Raw genomic sequence first — 22,902 nt, forward strand, 5'->3', positions numbered from 1 at the left:
GGCATAAAAGTCCAGGTGTCTGTAATAAACTAATTTTATATGCATCTTGTGGACGGGCAATATAATTAAATTAGAGAGTCAGAGGTCATAATGTAATTTAGAATATGTCTTTGCCAATTCAAACAGTGACAAATTAGAAATTTGAATATGATGTTACCAAATTAAAGTTATATTTTCCCTCACCTATGCTGCCTTTGAAAATAAATGTTTGGTTTTTTTAATAACAATAAAATCAGTGCCTTAAAATACACGTTGCTTATAAACAGTATAAGTTAAACCAACTGAAATGCAGGTTTTGCAAATTGATGAAGATTTAAACACAGTTCTGTCAAGAGGATTGGACCGAAAGTGCAGTAAACTGTTGTGAGAAGCTTGGGTTTGATTTAAAGGGGATGTATGGTGCACAATTCACATCGTGCACGTTTCTGTGCTTCCATTTGGGTTTCTAGTGTTTCTAAAAAAGCAACTAAAAAAAACACAACACATCCAGATGTTTTTTAACAATAAGAAAAAAAAACTGTGCTTTTTGGTGTCTTGAAACTGAGCCGTTTCAAAAACCTTCTCATTGTTAAGTCACAACAAACACTGTGCGGTTACCTAGCAACCTGAGAGAAGCCCATCCCTGTTACCTAGCAACCCATAGATCTGCAGCACATTTGGTCAGCTGATTTTACCGCGTTATGCGCTGTATAATGGCCCAAGTGTTTTAAAACAAACCCACCCACCCTGACATTTTTTGGCAATAAGTTAATGCTTTTTTTGTCGTGGAAATGAGCCGTTTCAAAAGCCTCCGCAACGTAACGTCACCAATCAGCCTGTTACCTAGCAACCCAAGCAGTGCTCTGCAAGCAACCCAGGTGGAGCTTCAGCACATTTGGTCAGCTGGTTTTACTGTTGTATGTGCTGTACAATGGCTGCTGGAAAAGCATTTTGTTGTTGACTTACCATCCAGCCCACTTGCTGCACTCTTGTTGGTTGGGCAGGAGGATCCACTTCTGCTTTTCAAAGATGCACGACTGTATAGTTGCGCATCTGTTTACAGCCATTTTCAGCTAGTGGCCAGCAGCAGCTTATTTGGATTTAAAGTGACAAGGCGCCCTAAAACGGCTGATTCTGGAAGGAGCTCACAATAGGCAGAACTGAGCAGAGTGAAGTCTCATCATATAAGAATGATTTAGCACAAAATGTGATGAATATGTTTTGTAAACCTGTTCAAAGAAGCATAATAAGTCACCATCATGGAAAGTAAAAAGGTTAACATTCATGAATGTGGAAGTGATCAACCTGAGGCGTTAACGAAGCCAAAATTGCTTTAATAGCAGCGTTTTTCTCATCTGCCTCTCCTCTTCCTCTTGACCATACTCCAATGTTTCTATTGGCTTGACGTTCAACCACTGATATAATGCAGGTATTGACACCTTCGGTAGAGTGGGCAGGTGCCAAGTCCTGCTGATAAATAAGTCAGCGTCTCCATGAAGCTTGTCAGCAGAGCGAAGCATGAACTTCCTGGTCGGTGGCTCACTCACTGTGGAAACGTCAATCATGGACGCCGTGTTTCTTGACTCTTCCTCCAGAGTCTGGGACCTTAATATTCAAACAAGACGCAAACTTTTCTTTCATCTGAAAAAAGATTTTGGACCACTGAGCAACAGTCCAGATATTTTAATGCAATTTATCTAATTAATATTATTCAGAAATGTACATAGTTGTTACTATCCTCCTCAAGGATGGGAAGCAGTGGGTTGTTGCAAAAGAACCTGGCTGGTCGCAAAGTGTATATTAATAAAAAGCTGAGTGGAAGGAACAAATGTTGTAAAAGATAAATATACACAAAAGGGTGTCAACACATCCTTAAAATGTTTTACATTTATATTTAAAAATGTAAGTTGAGCTTAAGTCTTACATTTTGTTAATATCATATTCTATGTAGTTTTGTTTCTCGCCTGACTTTTCTGTCAGTAGATGTTTGCGTTGCACCCAGACATCTTCAACTCGAGTCGCTAGCTAGCTGCTAATATGCAAACCCTGGCTAACTTAGTTTGCACAATTAAAATACAAATCAAAGATATTAAGAAAACACAACCAGTTATAATTTATAAAAAAAAAAAACCTCAAGCATTGGTTGAAAGAGAAGCAGTCATATACCCATTATTTAGAAATGTTTATCCTACTGTAATGACAACAGTTACTAAACACTGCCTGCCTCCAAAACGTGCACTGCATTACGCTAAGAGGAGGTCATATTTTAATTCTGCACAGAAATGCAGCTGTGTTCAAAGAAACAGACACTTGTTTTGAATGAGCTCATCGCACAGAAACAGAACAAAACATGATTTCTGGTCAGATGAGGACAGAGAAGAAGGAAGTCGGGTTTTGTCAAAAGATAAAATACGGTCATGAAGGCTGTTATCAAATAGGTGCAACAGAGGTTATGTTAGTCCTCATGCTGCAAAATGCTGAATATGTTTGAAAAAAACAGGAAAGGAATGGATGGATATTTGAAATGTGAAGACGAGAACTGAAATGGATAAAACCAGAGCTGATCTTGCACAATGAAGTTTCACAGACATAGAGAGAAAAATAAAAAATGTGTTCATCCAATACATTAAGTGCATAAAGTGCTATTTGAAAAGCAAAAGAAGATGCATCAGTTTATTCAATAAAACCCCGGTCTGTAAAGGCAGATAGCAGCTCACACAAAGTTAGAGGTTATATTAAAAACAGCTTTTGTTAAATTGAATAAATTTAAAAATGCAAGAGTCAGCAAGCCTGTGTTTCTCTAATTCCTGCAAATGTAAACAAGAAATCACAACAATTAGTTCCTACATTACATCATTTGATGCCTCATGACAATTTCTAGTAACTGTATTTGTTTTATTGTTATGCGTTACTGGGAAACAATTTCATTACTGCTCATAAATATCTGTTTCTTCTTATTTTTTAAGTGGATTCATTCCTCTCCACAATCCCCACATGGAGGAATAGCTGCAAAATGAATGACTTTGGATAGAGACTACATTTATATTTAGGATTATGTAGAACTGTGTATCAATACATTATACGGTTGGAGTGGATTTGTGCGAATTTAATTTGTTTTGCATATAATTGGAAATGAACTGGTTTAGTTTTTCTTTTAAATTGCATTGAGGCAATGGTTGCTGTGTTAATCAGCTGCATCAAATTAAATAATTGTAAAACTGCAGGACTCAGCAGACCAGTAACCAAGTGATCATTGCAGTTAGTTCTTACATTACATCATTTGTTTTACATGTTACGAGAAATAATTTCCTCATATTGCCGGTAATGTATGTTTTTCTTTTGTTTCAAGTAGATTCTTCCTTTGCTGAGAATGAGACGCTGTTGCTTTATTACTGCCTTAAACTTCTTTGTGGTCTTTGTTTCATTTTGTGGAACGAATTCCTGCATTGTTGTTTTCTTTGTTTCCTAAATATAATAATATTTCTGCTTTTCATAGAATCGATGGGGAAATCAGCTGTTGTATGAGATGACCTCGTGAAATAGTCTTCTCAGCATTATTCTGGCATTGCATGAAACTTTATTGTTAACTGTAGACTGAGCTCATGCTTTATTGTGTTCCTGTTAGTGTGAAAACAGCTTTACAGATTTCAGGACGCAGAAACACAGCCACTATAGTCTTCACAATTTTCACTTTCTGATTATTTGTACAGAGTTTTATATTACAGAGCATTGCTGCAGTTAGTGGCAGGACTGCTGGTTAAATTATGACTGAAGAAGGTTTTTGTTTTAGTTTCACATCTGCACTTTTTTGGGGAATTGCATTACAAAAATAATTTTTTTTCACATCTGCTAATTCTTGGAACTGTCCTTCGATTACTCAACAAGTGTTTATTTGTACACTTTTTCTGATTTCCAATAACATCCTTGTTGTTTGTAGAGCTTTTTCCACTTCTTGTAAGTAGGACGTTGCTGTTTTTTATGCACAAATATGCATGCACATCATTTTAAATGATCATAGTTGTACATTTCTTTGAATTGTAGTGTGATATTTTTAATAACGGCACATTTTTTTCTTTAAATTCCTGTGCAATAAGATATTATTACTTCTATTTAGGCCTGATAACAAATTTTGTCCCAGAAGTTATTGCAATAACAATAATAATGTTGTTGTGTTAAGACTATTGGCATAATAATGCAAGTACACCGTCTCAAAGATCTTTAAACTTTAAGTTCTCACAAACATTTAACACCAGAACTGGAAGACATTTTAAATATCCAGAAATAAATATACAGATCAACCAAAACAATAAATAAAATGGATACTAAAGTCTCTGTAAATACAATTCATATTTAAAAAGAGGGGAGTTTCCATCCTGTCTTTGGAAGAGAGAAACGAAAAACCAAACAATCATGCAAATTGAAATGATCAAACTTGTTTAATTTATCCTGAGATTAATAAATTTATTGCTTATTAAGACAGGCTTCGTCTATTTTTTTATATTTTTATTTTTGTGTAAATGATTTGGCTTGCTTGTTGCCTGAATTTTCCATTTGAGGGACAATAAAATAAATTTCTATTTCTTTGTATTCTTTTCAGGACTGGACTTCGTGACCCTACATTAAATCCAAATAAAATCCAATCTATATGTTATTTTAATGTGTATCTTAAGGACATACGTTTCACAAGGCAATAAAAAAGGTTATTGTGACACTGCACTGTTGTATTTTGATTTAATCGCCTTAAAGTGCTGCGGAAAAAGTATGTTTTACTGTTAAATCCAATAGGAAACCTTAATAAACTACTTTACGTATACAATTATTATGATTAATGTATTTCATGTATTTCCAGATGGAATACGAACACAAAATGTGTTACGATTTTGAGGTGCCTGAAAGCAGCACCAGGCATCCCTTGTGTCTCTTTGGCAATTTACGATGAAGTAAAAGTATTTCTTGCTCCCAATGGGGTTTGTCCTGGATTATTCATATCAGTTGTAACGATGTAGTTCTACTTTGTTTCTCTCCTTCACCTGCTGCTGATCCGACGTCTTTCATAAACCGTGCAGGCTGGACAGAGCAGCACTTCTCACCGCTGCAGCCAGAGGATCCAGTCCTGACCAGACGAGGGCGGGGTTAATAAAGAAGAAGAAGAAGAAAAAAAAAAAATAGAAGTTTCCTGGTGACCTACGACAACACAGGAAGGTAAAGTTAGCTTCGGTTAAAAGTAACGTTTTAACCCTCCAAATGCAGCCCGGATCATTAGAATAACTCACAGCGTAACCTTACTCAGAGTGAATATAAAGTAGGCCGCAGCTCGTTACGCTTAACACAAGTTTTGATGAACAGCTGGAAAAACCTGTAGATGTTATCTGACGAACGTTGTCTCCGTTTATGTCATAACGGTTCAAAGTTTAACAAGTACAGCTACGGTGTGAATAGTTAGGAAATTATAATACTTGAATGTACGGATTCATTTACAGTAGTTTGTACCTGCCTGGTTAGTGGTTCGCGGATGGAAACTGCGGCTAAGTATGTTAGCTTTGGTTGTTTGGAGGCGCGTGTTTTCAGTACCGAGAACAATTTAACCGGGCGGGGTCGTACCCGCTGTAAAAAACACACCCTAAAGCTAATACTCTACATACATTTATTGGCTTTTGTGTTGTATTACACATAAATATTTAAATAATCGATTCATCACATTTAATCGTTTTAGGCCTTTTCTAATAAGGGGAAGGCCATGAATGGACTGAATTGCATAGGACTGAATATGAATTGTGTTTGTTTTGCGACGTGAAGATGGCTTTTGTAAAAATAAAATGCATGTACATAAATATAAGTCAACTTCAATTGAATTGGACAATTTTCGTGCATATTTGCTAGGCTGTTGCACAATCCTAAAAGTTTATTATAAAATTAATGTTTTGTAAGTAAGAGATTTCTTTTCGTAGCAGTTAATTCAATTGTTGTGCATACCTTAAATAATTTTTTAAAAAGCTATAAAAACATTTCCAATGGCCAATTCCACTTCACTTGATAATTAGTCTGACTGCAGAGACAAAAAGCATAAAGTCTAACTGTTCTTCAAATCAAAAACACTATTACATGCTTTTTAAATTTCATTTTGTTTCCATTAGAGATGAATGTTGGTGTTGCTCACAGTGAGGTGAACCCCAACACACGGGTGATGAACAGCAGGGGAATATGGCTCACCTATCTTTTACTGACCGTGGTTCTGCACATTGTTCTGCTCAGCATCCCTTTCTTCTCGGTGCCGCTCGTCTGGACCCTCACCAACGTCATCCACAATCTGGTCAGTCTGAAAGCTGCTGACACCTGAGCACAGAATAGAAATGATTTGATCTGTTGATAGATTATTGTGTGAAAATCATCATTCCCTTCCTTACTTCAGCTTCTTTCACAACATGCTACCGCTATGCTGAACTTTTTACATTTTGCAGTTTTACCTGCAAGTTTTGGTGGTATATTTAAGGTGAAGCTCAATGTTTTCTGCCATCCGTTTTGCATGTAGCACAAAAAATTGGTTTTGATACACAACCAAACCTTTTGAAGCTTTCACAGATATTTTATTAAATAAATACAAGTGAACTCTAGTTACTATGTTTTTTTCCCTGTTTTTTATTTGTCCAGATGTTGATATTTATATTGATATAGTTATTTTCCTTCCAGTTTGCTTCTAGGTTGTTGCATGACAAAAAATGAAACCAAATCATTTTTCTAGATATAGCTTATATTTACCGTAGGATTTGTTTACGTTTATATTTTCTCGGTTACCTTTTGTTTTTCCAGCCAGCCTTTATTTCAGGTGTTTTCCTGTCGCTTCTGTTATTTCACACACATTCAGACCAGATACCAGCACGTGGCGGTGAACCAGCAACCCCCGCGCTGCTACAAACACAAATAAAAATAAATATTCTCAATGACTGGAACTACAACTGCTGACAAGTTTTATTGGAATTTGGCCCTGGATGGGTTTTTTTCCCCCCAAACATGATCTATGGAGCAACTTTCCTGTAATAATTTTACATTTAGATTAAAGAATTCACACGAGAAATATTTTATTTGAAAGAAAGTTTTCACTTTCTGCAAATTTTCTGGCTTTTAGAATTTGCTTGTAGATGATCAAGGACAGTTTATGCACATTTAATGGATATTAAAGTATGTTGGTTTATGCACAGTAAGTACTTTATGAGTGTACTTGCATTAATTTTCCATTATTATTATTATTATTTTATTAGTTGAAAATGGTCTCAAGACAATATTATTGTTTATTACAATAATTTCTGGGACAATTTATGGTCCAGCAAAATGTCATCTTGAGGCACTTTATTTAAAAAAACTCAGCTTCCCAGTAGAGGCAGAAATGTACCATATACATTTTTTATTATAAAAATTTTTTTGGCATCGTCGTCTTGATAAATTTCAATCAGTGTTAATAAAAAACAAAAACTGACGGCATTAATGGAAAACTTCTTTTTACTTTTTTCTTCACTGTTTTATGAAGGCATCAATATCAGTAAATCTAAAAAAAATAACAATTAAATGCAATTACTGTGTGCAGCTCAGTGATATAAATCACACAACTTTTGTCAAATGGGAATGTTTTTTTGGAAAGGTATTTATGTTTTTGGTGCTATGAATTTAAGACCAAAAAAATAACAGAAGTAGCTTGTTTTTTAAAATCATACTTTGTATTGTAATCACTATAATTTCAAGTCAGTTACCTATATTTCAATTTGATGCTAGCTACCAAACAATGTAGTCAAATTGAGTTTATTATTCAAATTAATTAAAAAGCTTTAGTGATTTGTCATGACGTCATTCGGTAAATAATGACACTTTTAATGCAAAGTTGACTCTTTTAATGGACTTTTAATACTAATTTTAGTACAACTTTGTATTAAAAGGGTCATTATTGACCAAATAATGGACTTTGAATGCAACGTTGCATTAATAGTGTCATTATTTACTGAGTGATTCTTCATGACAACAGTTGTAAACATCCATAAAGACTCCTTCATGTTCCTGACCGTTATGTCATGTCAGTCTATGCAAACCCTTTAAATACAGTGTATCTAAAGGGTTTTTATCAGAGGAAACAGCAGATTGCATTGAGTTATTTACATGTAAAGATGGTGGACAGTCGATTGCATTTGCAGCATGTTTAAAGTTTTGGCTCCTGAGTGAGTTAAGCTCAGTTTCACTTTCTCAGTTTTTCAGTGTTTAGTTAAACGAATGCAGTTTTTTCCCCCTCAGGAGTCAAACTGAGCCTCTGGTTCAACGTAAAACTGTTTGTGATGGGTGATAGACGGCTCCTGTGCTCCTCTCTCCAGGCGATGTACCTGTTCCTGCACACAGTGAAGGGCACTCCCTTCGAAACTCCAGACCAGGGCAAAGCTCGCCTGCTCACGCACTGGGAACAGATGGACTACGGCGTCCAGTTCACTTCTTCACGCAAGTTCCTCACCATCTCACCAATTGTTCTGTGAGTATCTCCTACCGGTAAAATGCAAAAATTTGTCTGTAGTGCCAGACACAATTTCACTTTCATTTTGACGACCCAATCAGATCCGTTGGTTATTTTATTAATTGTTTCCTTGAATGGACGAATCCCAACAAAGGGCTGCCAGTGTGCTAACTGATGGGGATGTAGATGTTAAATTAAACTTGGGAAAATTCGGAAATTCTGGGAACAATTTTGGGGAAAACCAGGAGGGGAAAAGTAGGGGCCTAAAGAACCTTGGATAGTAGATGAGTAACAGAAAAAAACCAGAAGAGAGGATTAAAATAAAAATTAGTAGCTAACAATTATTTTAGTAATCGATTATTCTGGTGGTTAATCAGATAAAAATTGACACATTTGGCAGAGTTTTCTTTTAACTACTTAATATTTTTTTTTACAATATTAAAATAAGTATTTTAATATATGTACATATTATGATCCAGTTCCTTTTTAAATGGGAAAATAAACATTTTATTGTCTAAAATAACAGAATATTTGAACATTTGTAGCAACAGCTAAAATTCTTTTCAAACATCAACATGTTACCTCAATAAAGGTTCCTACTTTATGGATTTTGCATTTCACGGGTTCTTTTTGGAACGCAACCTCCTGTATTTCAGTGGTTCTTGCTAATTAAACTGGACCGCAGTCAGACTTCTGTGTGAACGGTTTACAACCCCAAAGTGACCCACGTCCACAGGGGAAGAACGTAGACGCCACACAGCAGCGCAGCGTTTAGTTTTAAAGGGATCGTCTCAACATCATAACAAAACAAGGAGAGCTAATAAAAGGAAACTTACAGTAACGGCCTTTAGTATTGATTGCAGCTTCTGTAGAGGAGTTAGTTTGAATGTGTAGTCAGAATGTTGGATTGTGAAGCGCTTCATAAAAATATAGAAATAGGCTAACAGATTAAAAATCAATAAGACTGATCACTACGATTCCTTCTCATCTGGTTTCTTCTAGTCCACTAGGCCTGTCAGGAACAAATTTTACTGCGCAATAAATTGTCCCAGAAATTATTAATGTTGTTTTGAGACAATTTTCAAGTAATATATTTATAATGGTATAATAATGCAAGCTCTCTAAGACCAGTAAACATTTTAAATCTCCAAAATAAAACACAACCAAAAACAACAAATGGAAATTAAAAAAACACAAATAAAATGGATTATAAAAATATTAATAATTAAAATGGAGATTATGGGGGCGTGCTGTGGTGGCGTAGGGGATAGCGTGACCCACATTTGGAGGCCTTGAGTCCTCGACGCGGCCGTCGTGGGTTTGATTCCCGGACCCGGCGACATTTACCGCATGTCTTCCCCCCTTTCCTGTCAGCCTGCTGTCATATAAGGGACACTAGAGCCCACAAAAAGACCCCCTGTAGGGAAAAATAAATAATTAAAATGGAGATTATAGAGCTTATTTTAATTTATCATGTGATTAACACTAGAATTACCAGAGAAGGGTCATTTGACATTTCTACCATTGAAGCCCAGAGGAGGTTGAAATCCCTGGTAATGCTACTGTTAAACTTTCTTGTTTAATTGAGAAAGTTTTCGCATTTGGATGAGAAACGGCTCCTGAATTTACGCCAAATCTCTGGCAGTGAAACGCTTCCGTGACAAAAGTATAAAAATGCACTTCCTTTTTCTTTTCCTTTTAATGGTTCATTTGTATATCATCCTCTTTTATATTTTCTTAAAAAAGCAACTTCCTGTTTTTATCTTTAAATTCTGTGCATTTTGTGAGGAAAAGGCAGCAGATGACAGATCAAACACACTTTTGGTTGCATCAAATGTACAAGAAAAAAAAAGTGTAATTTAAAGTGGATTCATGAAGACACAGAGGGGAATGCACCTTGTCCAGTGGCTTTGTAGCGTATCAGGTGTTGGTGTAATGTTTCCAGTTTGGGTCAGCCATCACACGTGGGCAGCTGTCGGTTTGTGTTCACACCTGGCTTTCAGATTCTCCCCCACATGTGTGCTGAATTACCTGCTCCATGCAAATCAGCCGACTCTACGTCACAGTCAGCGAGCCGCTGGGCGCAAACAGGATGTCATCATTTTGTTCGCTTACTTTGGATATTTAAAATGTCGTCCAAATATTTGTTAGAAATTAAAAGCCTCTTGATCTTTGAGAATGTCTTCTTGCAAAATGGTCTCAGAACAACAATATCATCATTTATCGTAATAACTGGGACAATTTGTTGTCCAGCAAAATTTGTAATTGTGACAGAATAACTGGACTCCTGTTTGGAAATTTAATTAAGCTGCTGATTTTAAATAAGACTGTTTGAGATCAGGAATCAGGAACTTTATTTTTGAAGTGATTCTTTCTAATCCAAGTGTAACCTGTAATTAGTAATGGACTTTTATTTTTGCGGGCCCACTTCCTGTTTGCCCCAAACTCCGCTAGCTTATTTAAAGCCACGCCTCCAGCGCGCAGTTTAAAGATCCTCACCTGTTTCCACTGTGGCTGTGGCTTGTTGTTGGCGTCTTCTTCACGGAGTCATCAAAATCTTTAAGCCCACTGATTTGATTGCCTGAATTATTGGCGGTGTTACCTGGATGTCGCCGGGGTTCTGGCACAGCTGATTGTGGCTGGGCGTGCCCACTCTCTTGATAAGGTCGGGTTTTTTTCCCCGGTTGGATCAGATCCTCATCAGGATTTGAAGATGGCGAGCTAAGGAAAAGAACTCTGAATTTAATGATTTTGCAATTAATTTATTCTGGGTCAATTGTCTTGTCTCATTGTGTTGTTGTAATTGTTGTTTTATTCAAATCACTTAATATATATTCACCAAAACTAAAAACACTGCCTCCTGTTTTCTCCACACCTCGGGCTCCTAAAAGAACACTCTTCTGATGCTGCTTTGGTAGCCGCAGTTAGCTGCCTAGCCCATAACTGTTACATTGTTGGCGAGCTAGCCAGGAGCCTGATACTGTGAATGTTTTGGTGGATGTGTTTTGTGGTTTGTATTGAAATATGGATTTCTTTGACCAAATTGGTGTCAATGTTGCAAATTCTGTCATCATTAGTGGTGTAACGAACACTCAAGCAGATGATGAGATCATCAATTATTTACGTGGTTATGGTGGAATTAAGGTTTTCACTGTTACTGCACGTGAGAATCCATTTTATAAAAACCTGGCCATTGAATTCAGTAATTCTGCAGATTTGGAAAATCTAAAATCGCTTTTGCCATACGTTTATCCATCTCAGGTTACAGAAGATGTTATATTTGTTGTTAAATTACTTTCAAGAGAGTGCCCTGCCACAGCCACAGTGGACACAACCTTACCTCCCGATTACCTTCATGAACTGAAACGCATTTCCCAGCAGAGTGGACAATCATTTGATGATGTTTTGAAAGGAGTTTTTGAACAAATAAGTGCTCATTTAGGAATAGCAGCTAGTGGAGGGAAGCCTGATAAAGATGATGAAGGGGATGATGAGGAGGAGGATATTGTTAAAGTACTTACCACTGAAAGAGAGTCTAGTCAGACTCCGCCACCTACTCTTCCCTCAAATCAATCAGATCAGTCCACCACCTACCAGCAAGGACCACAAACTCAACCAAATCCAACTACAAATGTGGGGCCGAGAATTTTCCTTTCGGGGAATGAGCTGAATCCTTCTGGGGTCCAAAGGGTTGTTGTGGAACACATTGTGCGCAGAGATGATGTAAATCTTCAACCTCTGTCTTCATTCAGACTACGTACCTTTTCAGGAAGACTTCCAAAACCTCAGCATGAGGCAGATTATGAATCCTGGAGGTCTCAAATAGAACTTTTAAATGCAGATCCAAGTCATGCACCCTTACATGTTACAAGGCGCATTTTGGAAGGTTTACTCCCTCCAGCTGCTGACCTAGTGAAGGGTTTGGGGCCTGATGCCCTGCCTGCCACATTTTTGCAGGTACTCGATTCTGCATATGCTACTGTTGAGGATGGAGAAGAATTGTTTGCAAAATTTTTAAACACACTTCAGGACCATGGGGAACGACCTTCTTCTTATCTGCAGAGACTCCAATTGGCTCTCAGCACAGTGGTGAAGCGTGGTGGGATTCCAGCCACTGAAATGGACAAATATTTGTTAAAACAATTTTGTAGAGGTTGCTGGGATAATAGTATGATAAACAAACTGCGACTAGAAAAGAAAAAAGATCAACCACCTCCTTTCTCTGAGCTTTTATTAACACTTAGAACAGAAGAAGATAGGCAGTTGGCAAAAGAGATGTTAATGAGAAAACATATTCCATCAGTCAAGCATCGTGTCAATGTACAAGCTCACACTACTAGTGCATGTTCATGTGGCCATCCATCAGACTCGGGTGCTATTGAAGACTTGAGAAAGCAAATGCTGAAGCTGCAGAGTCAAATGTCAGCTTTGCTGTCTAAGGACTCTAATTCTGTTAAACCAGAAAATCAGCTGAAAAAACAGAAACTAAAATCTGGCCAAACTAGTAGTAGGCCAAAGCCCTGGTTCTGCTTTAAGTGTGGACAGGATGGTCACATTGCTCCCAACTGTTCCAGTCAGCCAAATTCCAGCTTGGTTGAAGAAAAACGTCGCCAGCTTAAACACAAACAGCAGTCCTGGGAGAAAAGTAAATCATCAAACTAGAAGCAGTTCTTACTGAGGGACAAGTGGGAGCTGCAACCAATGAATGTCCCCCCATTCAAGACTCATCTTCTTATTTTCCATTACCTAAAGGGTTAGTGGGCACAAGGAGTACTGGCGAGGTGAAGATTAAAGGGATCAATTTTCATTGCCTCTTAGACACAGGTTCCCAAGTCACCACAATTTCACATTCCTTCTATAACACCCATCTATCGGATCATAAAATAAAACCCATAAATGATCTTTTGGAGGTAGAAGGTGCAAATGGTCAGAGGGTGCCTTATATTGGATATGTGGAACTCTGTTTGACATTTCCTCTGAGTTCACAGGAGAAGAGATGGACATAAACACCTTGGCCTTGGTTGTTCCAGACCTGCGATCATCCCAACCCCCTGTTCTGATTGGCACCAACACTTTGGATGTTGTGTATAACCAGTGCTGTCAGTCACAGTCTGAGTTCCATCCTGTGCCTTTTGGATATAGAGCAGTGCATAAAATTTTGGAGATAAGGCACAAATTAACAACTGATGACTATCATGGCATTCTAAAAATGCAGTCATCTATCCCCCAGGTTGTTCCTGCTCAGAGAACTGCTGTGTTGGATGCTCTTCTTATATGCCCATTACTGCAAGGTGAAAAAGAAGTAATTATTCAGCATCCAACCTCCTTTTCTCTACCTGGTGGTTTAATGGTAAAATCAAGCCTTTTTGATCTACCTCCTGTACAGCCTGCTTCTCTGCCAGTGGTGATCACTAATGAATCTGACCATGACATTGTGATTCCAGCTAGAGCCGCCATCGCTGAAGTCAGTACAATCCAAACCATACTTTATAAAGAACAGAGTGTGCATCAACCTTCCCATAGTTCAGAGCTAAATCCAACTAAGTTGAACTACAATTTTGGAGACTCTCCGCTCTCAACTGAATGGAAGCAACGTATAACAATCATGCTCGACAGTATGTCAGATGTTTTTTCAAAGCATGATCTTGATTTTGGTCGTACAGATAAGGTCAAGCATGAGATCAAGCTGTCGGATCCCACTGCTTTTAAACAGCGACCAAGACCCATTCACCCCCTAGATGTGGATGCTGTACGTAAACACATTCAAGAACTGTTGCAGTCTGGTGTTATACGTGAATCCAACTCACCTTTTGCTTCCCCCATAGTTGTAGTGCGGAAGAAAAATGGTGCTGTGCGGCTCTGTATTGATTACAGGAAGTTGAATGCACAGACCATCAGGGATGCATATGCTTTGCCAAAGCTGGAGGACACATTTTCAGCACTGTCTGGCTCAACATGGTTCTCCACTTTGGATTTAAAATCTGGTTACTACCAAATTGAGATGAATGAATCAGACAAAAATAAAACTGCATTTGTCTGTCCACTTGGATTTTATGAATTTAACCGCATGCCTCAAGGTGTAACCAATGCTCCTAGCACCTTTCAACGCCTCATGGAGCGGTGCATGGGAGACATGAATTTAAAAGAAGTGCTTGTTTTCATTGACGATTTAATAGTGTTTGCACCAACTCTAGAGGAGCACGAATTCCGGTTGAAGAAAGTTCTTCAACGCTTGAGAGAATTTGGATTGAAGCTGTCAGTTGAAAAGTGTGTTTTCTTTCAGACATCTGTTCGCTACCTTGGACATGTAGTTTCAAGGGACGGAGTGGAGACGGATCCAGACAAGATTTCCACATTAACATCTTGGCCAGTTCCTCAGAATTTAAAAGAGCTCAGATCATTCCTTGGTTTCGCAGGGTATTATCGCCGGTTTGTGGAAGGGTTCTCATCAGTGGTCAAACCTCTCAACGAGTTAACAGCTGGATATCCACCCTGTCGGAAAAATTCAAAACAGATGAAGTCGCAACATTACCTTGACCCCAAAGAACCATTTGCTTCTCGTTGGACAACTGCTTGCCAGCAGGCCTTTGAAGAAGTAATCCAGAAGCTTAGTACAGCACCAGTTCTTGCATTTGCAGACCCAGGTAAACCCTACATATTACACACAGATGCTAGCTCTACTGGCCTTGGTGCAGTCTTGTACCAAGAACATGATGGGCGGAACAGGGTGATTGCATATGCTAGCAGAGGTCTGTCCAGTGAAAGTCGATATCCTGCCCATAAACTTGAGTTTTTAGCCCTCAAATGGGCAGTGACGGAAAAATTCTATGACTACCTGTATGGATCTGATTTCACTGTGGTTACCGATAGCAACCCATTGACATATCTGCTAACTTCTGCTAAATTGGATGCTACAAGCTATAGATGGCTTCCTGCTCTTTCAACTTTTACTTTTAAGATCATTTATCGGGCTGGCAGGTTAAATGCAGATGCTGATGGTCTGTCTCGTCGACCTCATGCTGAACAGGTGGCTGATCCTTTATCCGTTAAGGAGAAAGAAAGAATATTGAAGTTTACTGAACAACATCTGGAACATCCATCCTGTATTTCCATTGACCAGCACTCAGTCCAAGCAATATGTGACAGACAACTGGTGTACAGCTCACCCAACCTGGACCAGGTTGTTGCTCTTGTGCAAACCCTCTCCATTAACACTGACAGTTTACCAGACAGTTTTGTTAATGATGTACAGTTCTCTTCACTTGTTGTGCCATCTTTCTCTGAAGGTGAAATTGCTGATAAACAAAGAGCCGATCCAGTCATTCAGCACATCATCGCTCAGTTGGAACGAGGGGAAAACCCACCGCCATTTCTGAGAGAACAGCTCCCCGATTTGCCACTATTCCTGCGAGAGCTTACACGCTTGGAGCTCCATAATAATGTTCTCGTCAGGAGAAGGAATATTGGAGGTGAGCTTACTTACCAACTTGTACTTCCAGAGGAATGGCGGGCTGAGGTCCTTAACCAGCTGCATGACCAGATGGGCCATTTGGGCACAGAAAGGACTCTGGACCTCATCAGATCACGGTTCTTCTGGCCACGAATGGCAAGTGATGTTTGTAGCAAACTCAAGAACTGTGAAAGATGCATTCGAAGAAAAGCACAACCTGAGAAAGCTGCACCACTTGTTAATATTAAAACTTCAAGACCACTAGAACTTGTCTGCATGGACTTTCTTTCAATAGAACCAGACCGGAGCAACACAAAAAATATTCTAGTGATAACCGATCATTTCACAAAATATGCTGTTGCAGTGCCAACCCCAAACCAAAGAGCTAAAACTGTAGCAAAAGTGTTATGGGAGAATTTTCTTGTCCATTATGGAATGCCAGAGCGTCTCCACAGTGACCAAGGGACTGATTTTGAATCACACACAATCAAAGAGCTCTGTCAGATCACAGGAATCAAAAAGATTAGGACCACACCTTATCATCCCCGTGGAAATCCTGTGGAGCGATTCAACCGAACCCTTTTAAACATGTTGGGTACTCTGCAAGAAGAAGATAAAACTCACTGGAAAGATTTTGTGAAGCCATTGGTACACGCTTACAACTGTACCCGAAATGATGTCACTGGATACTCCCCATATGAACTGATGTTTGGTCGGCAACCCGCCTTCCTGTTGACTTAGCTTTTGGACTGCCTGTGTCTGAAAACCATCTACATCTCATTCACAGTATGTTGAAAAGCTCAAGTCACACCTCAAAGAAAGTTATAAAATTGCAACTGAAAACTCTGAGAAAGTCATGTGGAAGAACAAACTCAGATTTGACAAGCAAGTCACAGCTGCAGAACTCTCAGTTGGAGATAGAGTTCTGGTTAGAAACGTCAAACTACGAGGCAAGCACAAGCTCGCAGACCGGTGGGAATCAGACGTGTATATTATTCAGAAGAAAGCCGGCACTCTTCCAGTATACACCGTTAAACCAGAAGGCAAAGATCGTCCCATCAGGACTCTCCACCGTGATCTGCTGTTGCCTTGTGGCTACCTGTCCCCAGCCTCTAAACCAGAACAGAGGAAGAAAACAGCGATTGCACCCGTGACTTCAGAAAATGTAGATCTTTTAGACCCTGAAAATGAAGAACTGTTCTTACCTGATTTATCTGATTACTCCAGCTCCTATGTCACCAGAGTTACAACTGAGGTTGACTTACCTGCTCCTGCATCTACCATCGCTCCTATACCTGTGGATTGCCTGGCCAGCATCCCCAGAGCTCTTTAGAAGAGAAGGTTGGTGAGGAAAGGAAGTGGAGTCTGGACCTGAACCTATTGCTGAACTCGACCTGGAGCAACGGCTGAAGATGAAACAGATTCTGCTGACTCAGAGCCTCTTGGGGACAACTCCTCCTCTCAATCAGGACCTGTCTCTCCTCACCCAGAATCTGCATCCTATCCAGGACAATCCAGCATGTTAAGTGATTCTTCTGCTGTAAAACTCTCCAGCCCAGATCCTGAACCATCTGTCAGACGCTCTACCAGAACACGTCACCCACCAACTCGTCTGCAGTATTCAACACTTGGGCATCCACTTCTGCAGAGCATCCAAACCCTGTTTCAAGGACTCAGTACAGTCTTTACATCTGCTCTGGAACTGGATGAGACCTCTGTGACCTCTACATCATGTGACAGTGTGGTGTGTCACCAGCCGGTTGCATGTACGAGGCCGCACATGAGTTTAGGGGGGGAACCTGTAACCTGTAATTAGTAATGGACTTTTATTTTTGCGGGCCCACTTCCTGTTTGCCCCAAACTCCGCTAGCTTATTTAAAGCCACGCCTCCAGCGCGCAGTTTAAAGATCCTCACCTGTTTCCACTGTGGCTGTGGCTTGTTGTTGGCGTCTTCTTCACGGAGTCATCAAAATCTTTAAGCCCACTGATTTGATTGCCTGAATTATTGGCGGTGTTACCTGGATGTCGCCGGGGTTCTGGCACAGCTGATTGTGGCTGGGCGTGCCCACTCTCTTGATAAGGTCGGGTTTTTTTCCCCGGTTGGATCAGATCCTCATCAGGATTTGAAGATGGCGAGCTAAGGAAAAGAACTCTGAATTTAATGATTTTGCAATTAATTTATTCTGGGTCAATTGTCTTGTCTCATTGTGTTGTTGTAATTGTTGTTTTATTCAAATCACTTAATATATATTCACCAAAACTAAAAACACTGCCTCCTGTTTTCTCCACACCTCGGGCTCCTAAAAGAACACTCTTCTGATGCTGCTTTGGTAGCCGCAGTTAGCTGCCTAGCCCATAACTGTTACACAAGCTTCCTGACATGCCAACGTATCGACCTCTTTGTGTTTCCTTTAGCTTAGAACCACAAACTTCATCCTTTACCAACACAGCATTTTATAAAGAAGCGGCTAAAGACATTGTTATACAAACAGGCTTTTTATTCATGTCAGTTTTTATATTCTTGATTGTTTGTTTGTGTCTTTTTGAAGCATTTTGTCATTTTAATGTCTGTGATAGATGAAGTATAAATACATTTCACCTACTTATTTACTTATGATCTATAATTTTCCTTCTGACTCTCAACAATGCGCTGCATTGTGTTGGTCTATGACACAAAAACTCACTAAAATACACTGAAGCCAGTGGGAGTACAGAGACAAAAGATGGAAAAGTTCAAGGGGTGTGAATACTTTTGTAAGCCATTGCATTCGAGTTAATTCTGACCCGTGTTTCTCTTTGCAGGCACATTCTTGCCAGTTTCTACACGAAATACGATGCAACGCATTTTTTAATCAACACATGCTCCCTGATGACCGTCTTAATCCCAAAGCTGCCGCAGCTTCACGGAGTACGGATATTTGGCATCAACAAGTACTGACGCACCCCAAAACTGGGGCTTTATCCACAAAAACTGGACTTATGGTTGTTCTGCTCCTGCTGAACTGTTTTCTGAGTAACAGTAAAAACTGAGGAGTGCCCTGAACGCCTGGAGAAACTGAATGCACTGTTTTATCAAAGTGCTTCTCATACGAAAACAAGATCCGTTGCTTGTGTTTTTGAAGGTTAAAAATGCACTGGTTTTATTTTGTGATGTTTGTTCACCTTTTTTCTTTTTTTTTTTTTTTTTTGCACTGGCTGCAACTGTGTAAAGCTGAGTTTATTTGCCATAATTATAAACCAATCAGTTTTTTCTACCTAACCCAGCATGCATTTACATGCCTACAATAAATATTTTACCGTGATATAAAAGTGGGCATCATTTTAGAAACCTGCCAGCTCTAAAAATAGGATAGGAGTTTGTAGAATCCACTTGGTTCAGGATTTCACAAACTCAAATTTGAGACTTTTTAAGACTATTCTGAATGTAATTTAAGACCTGCAGCACAGCAGAAATGTACAAAAGAAAACTGCAAATAAATAAGTTGTACCAGTTGGCAACAGAAGTGAGCCAATGGTGAAGACGAACATCATCCAGTCAACTGTAAAAATAAATACATTTCTACTTGCCCATAGTGGATGTAAAAAAGCTAGCTAGCTCGTTAGCAGCTAGCTATTAGCTACTTATGGTTGCTACTTATTAGCAATCGCTTTGCATCATCCTAATCCAATGAAGATGTCTGTGCACATCTCAGTTTGTGTAGCAGTAATATCCTGCAAGAAAAAGGAAAACTACATTGAATGAGATTAAATACTAATGCCACAAAAAATTAAGACCTGCAATTAACATATTTAAGGCCAACTTATTGTTTTTCAATCAATTTAAGACATTTTAAGGTCTTCAGTTTATACTAATAAATTTAAGAGAATCCTCTTCATGCTGTTAGATGACATTCAATCATTTAATCTTCCTTTGGGATAAATATATTATTTTCGGGGTTTATGCAGGTGTCACCAACTCAAATTTAAGACTTTTTTTTTTTGACCATGTGAATAAAATTTAAGCCCTATATTACAAGAGATGGACAAAGCAAATGAAGGGGACTAAAGTTAAAATTTCTGGTGTCATTTTGTGGCAGTAGCGTTTTTCACATGGCATATGGCTTTCTTGCTAGATAGCAATAGCATCTTGTTACCATTAGCCTTAACAGCTTTGAGTTATAGAACGCAGTGAGTGAAGATGTCAGATAAAAGGTCTTGTAAGAAAAATCTAGAATATATTACATTAATTAGTCCTGCCGCAAACAAAATTTAAGACCTGTGATTAATGTTTTTCATTAATGTTTAATGAATAAAGGCATTTTAATGCCTTTATTTTATATTCATAAATTTAAGAAAATCATCTTCACACTCTCAAATGACCTTAAATCGTTTAATCTCAAATTTAAGAATTGTCAGGACCTTTAGTGATAAAGGTCCTGACGAGCAATGTTAAAAAAAAAGGAGGGTGGGGGAACCAAAACTAAAACTTCTCACATGGCCTCATGCTATGTGAAAATATGTCCAGGTTACATCTTCTCTCATCATCAGTGAGTGAAGATGTCTGCAAAAGTCCCGTAAGAAAAGCAGAGAATATATAACATTAATTACTCCTGCCACAACAAAATGTAAGACCTGTGATTAATGTTTTTAAAGCTAACTTGTTGTTTTTCAATAACTTAAAGACATTTTAAGGCCTTAATTTTAGGTACATTAATTTAAGACTTTTTAAGGATCCCATTGGCCCCACATAGGCCAGTTTTCAAGCTGTGGGGAAGTCCAGACACTTTACATGAGGAGGCTGTGACAGTTTTCTCCATATGCTCGTATATCCAAGGGGTTCCCCCCCTTCCACATTCAATAGAGTCCTGTTTGCGTTGGAACGAGGGTTTCCCTGTTTGTAATGCATGTTTCGGGGAAGTAGTTCAAAGGAAACACAGCGGGGTGTGAATGTTGCCTAGGTTGATCTGAGCCTGGGAAATACATGCAAATGTTGCTCGCTGGATCAGCTGTTTTAAACCTGTTGAGTAATTGTTTGTAAGCATTTCCAGCGGTGTGGATCGCTGCGTGGACACGAGCAAATTGTAAAGAAACCTGCGGTGGGATTCTCGCTGCTGCTGCCTTTAAATGTCACACTGCCCCCAAGATGTCACTGAAACTAGAGTGGGAGGGTAAAAGAGAAAGGATAGACGTTAGGTTTTCTTTTTCAAACGTAGATTGTGCTTGATGAAAGATAACATTATCTGCTCTGGAAAGCTGTTTTTCTTTTTTAAATGTATTCCTGGCTCAACTTCTGCTTTGAATTTAACATCAGTCATAATGTCAGCTTATGAGCAACAGATTTAATAAGTTTCAGTGCACAGTGAGTCGTTTGTGTAAAGTTTTGAACTGACGTGGAAAGACAAATATGAAAAAGGTCAGAAATTTCTTCTGATTTATCTTTGATCTTGTTTTGCAGATTATCAAGCAAACTTTTTTTTAATGTGGTAAAAACATGAGTTTTACTGCTATACTGAGACAATTAGATTCATTTACAGTCAGAAGTTTACATGGACTTTACACACATTTCATTTATTTGGGGCTTTGAGGCATTTTGAACAAAGTGTTTGTAGTGACTTTGCACCACATATTTATGGATCAATGACAATAAAATCAAGAGCTGGATGCTAAGAATTAAATTTGTGGATTTTTTCCAAGTTAAAATAAAACATGCAGACATAAAGCTGCACCAGATATTTGACAAATCTTGACAGAGTTGATTTAAATGGAAGTCTAACATTAAAGTTGAATAATATGCTCCTTTCTCCAAAGCAAAACACCTTTTTTTTAAATATGTTTTGGTTTTATTGTCAAGTAGCCGCTGAAGTGAGGTGAAAGTGAATAACTGGGCGTTTCCTGTGGAGAAAATGACTGTTCAATGAAAACCACTGGTGCCAAAAATGTTGAACTTTCAGATGGTTTGTGACTGAACAACATTCATGACTCAGACCCTCAACATGATGCAATCGCCGCCTTCCTGCTAAGAAAATTATGGGCAACCTTCAGCATCCTCCTTGGACTGCTTTGCAAAGAGTGTCTTCTGTCAGAGGCTTCTTCAGGGCCGCTGTAAGAGAGACTGCTACAGGAGATCCTGTAGCAGGTACTTGCATAATATGAGCTAGATCATTTGATTCTTCTTTGTGATAAATTATTTTCAGGGTTTATGTTCAAATTTAAGAGTTTTTAAAACCATTATGAATCAAATTTAAGACCTAAAATCACAAGAGATGTGCAAAACACACGGGGACCAAAACTGTCATTTTCCAAGGTGTTTTTGTTGCTCTTGGCAACAGCTTTGTGTTTTTCACATGGCTTAAGGCTCTCTAGCTAGCTGACATTAGCAGCTTGTTGCTGGTAGCTTTAGCCGCATTGAGTCAGAACGCGATGCATGAAGATGTCTGACAAACTTTTGCTTTATAGAGAAGTCAGAGAAAAATACCTTCATAGAAAGTGTGGCGTTTAAATAGTTCTGCCACAACAGAAATATAAGACCTGTGATTAGCATATTTTAGAACAACTTACATTGTCTTTAATTTAATACATCTTACACATTAGTTTTCTAAGACGTTTTAAGGATGGACAGAGACTCTGATTTTTTATTTTTACTGAATTTTGACCTAATAAATAACCCAATGCTGACCCAGTAAATCTGTCCAGAATAAATTCAGTTGAGGCTTGGACAAAATTCATAATGTAAACAGGACAATGATCCCAAATGCCCATAAAAACTAGTTTTGGAATGGACTAAGAAAGATAACAGGAAGGTTTTAGAAAACCTTCACTGCTGAAAAATTGTGAAATATCCTTGAAAGTTAGAAATACGCTGCAGATTTAAAAGACTCTACCATTTTTGACAAGCAGTGAGTGGTGAAAAAAACTCCCAAAAGCTTATTGTTACTTTTACTTACATGTGATGTTGAATTTATTTGAACCAGAGTTGATTTAAGATAATTATGATAGTAATTCTCAATAA

At 38.5% G+C, this 22,902-nt stretch overlaps 1 protein-coding gene and 1 long non-coding RNA gene across 4 annotated transcripts; one reads left to right on the top strand and one right to left on the bottom strand.

Moving 5' to 3' along the window:
* Window positions 1-1,346: 1,346 nt before the first annotated feature.
* On the bottom strand, window positions 1,347-5,365 carry LOC122832310. The gene is made up of 3 exons (XR_006370829.1): window positions 5,253-5,365; window positions 5,010-5,163; window positions 1,347-1,620 (listed from the first exon to the last, which is right to left on the bottom strand). It is a non-coding gene; the product is annotated as an uncharacterized LOC122832310 (long non-coding RNA).
* ormdl2 (ORMDL sphingolipid biosynthesis regulator 2) lies at window positions 5,059-21,570 on the top strand. 3 transcript variants are annotated; one of them, XM_044118888.1, is made up of 4 exons: window positions 5,059-5,181; window positions 6,114-6,289; window positions 8,331-8,482; window positions 18,717-21,570. In XM_044118888.1, exons 2-4 carry the CDS (start codon window positions 6,116-6,118, stop codon window positions 18,850-18,852), a joined length of 462 nt encoding a protein of 153 aa, XP_043974823.1. In that variant the 5' UTR covers window positions 5,059-5,181; window positions 6,114-6,115; the 3' UTR covers window positions 18,853-21,570. The 3 variants fall into 3 exon arrangements, with proteins under 3 accessions (XP_043974823.1, XP_043974839.1, XP_043974831.1); XM_044118904.1 differs by lacking the exon at window positions 5,059-5,181 and adding an exon at window positions 5,262-5,281; XM_044118896.1 differs by lacking the exon at window positions 5,059-5,181 and adding an exon at window positions 5,374-5,508.
* Window positions 21,571-22,902: the final 1,332 nt, after the last annotated feature.

This window comes from Gambusia affinis, linkage group LG01 (genome assembly GCF_019740435.1).
Source record: "Gambusia affinis linkage group LG01, SWU_Gaff_1.0, whole genome shotgun sequence".
NCBI classification, from domain to species: domain Eukaryota; kingdom Metazoa; phylum Chordata; class Actinopteri; order Cyprinodontiformes; family Poeciliidae; genus Gambusia; species Gambusia affinis.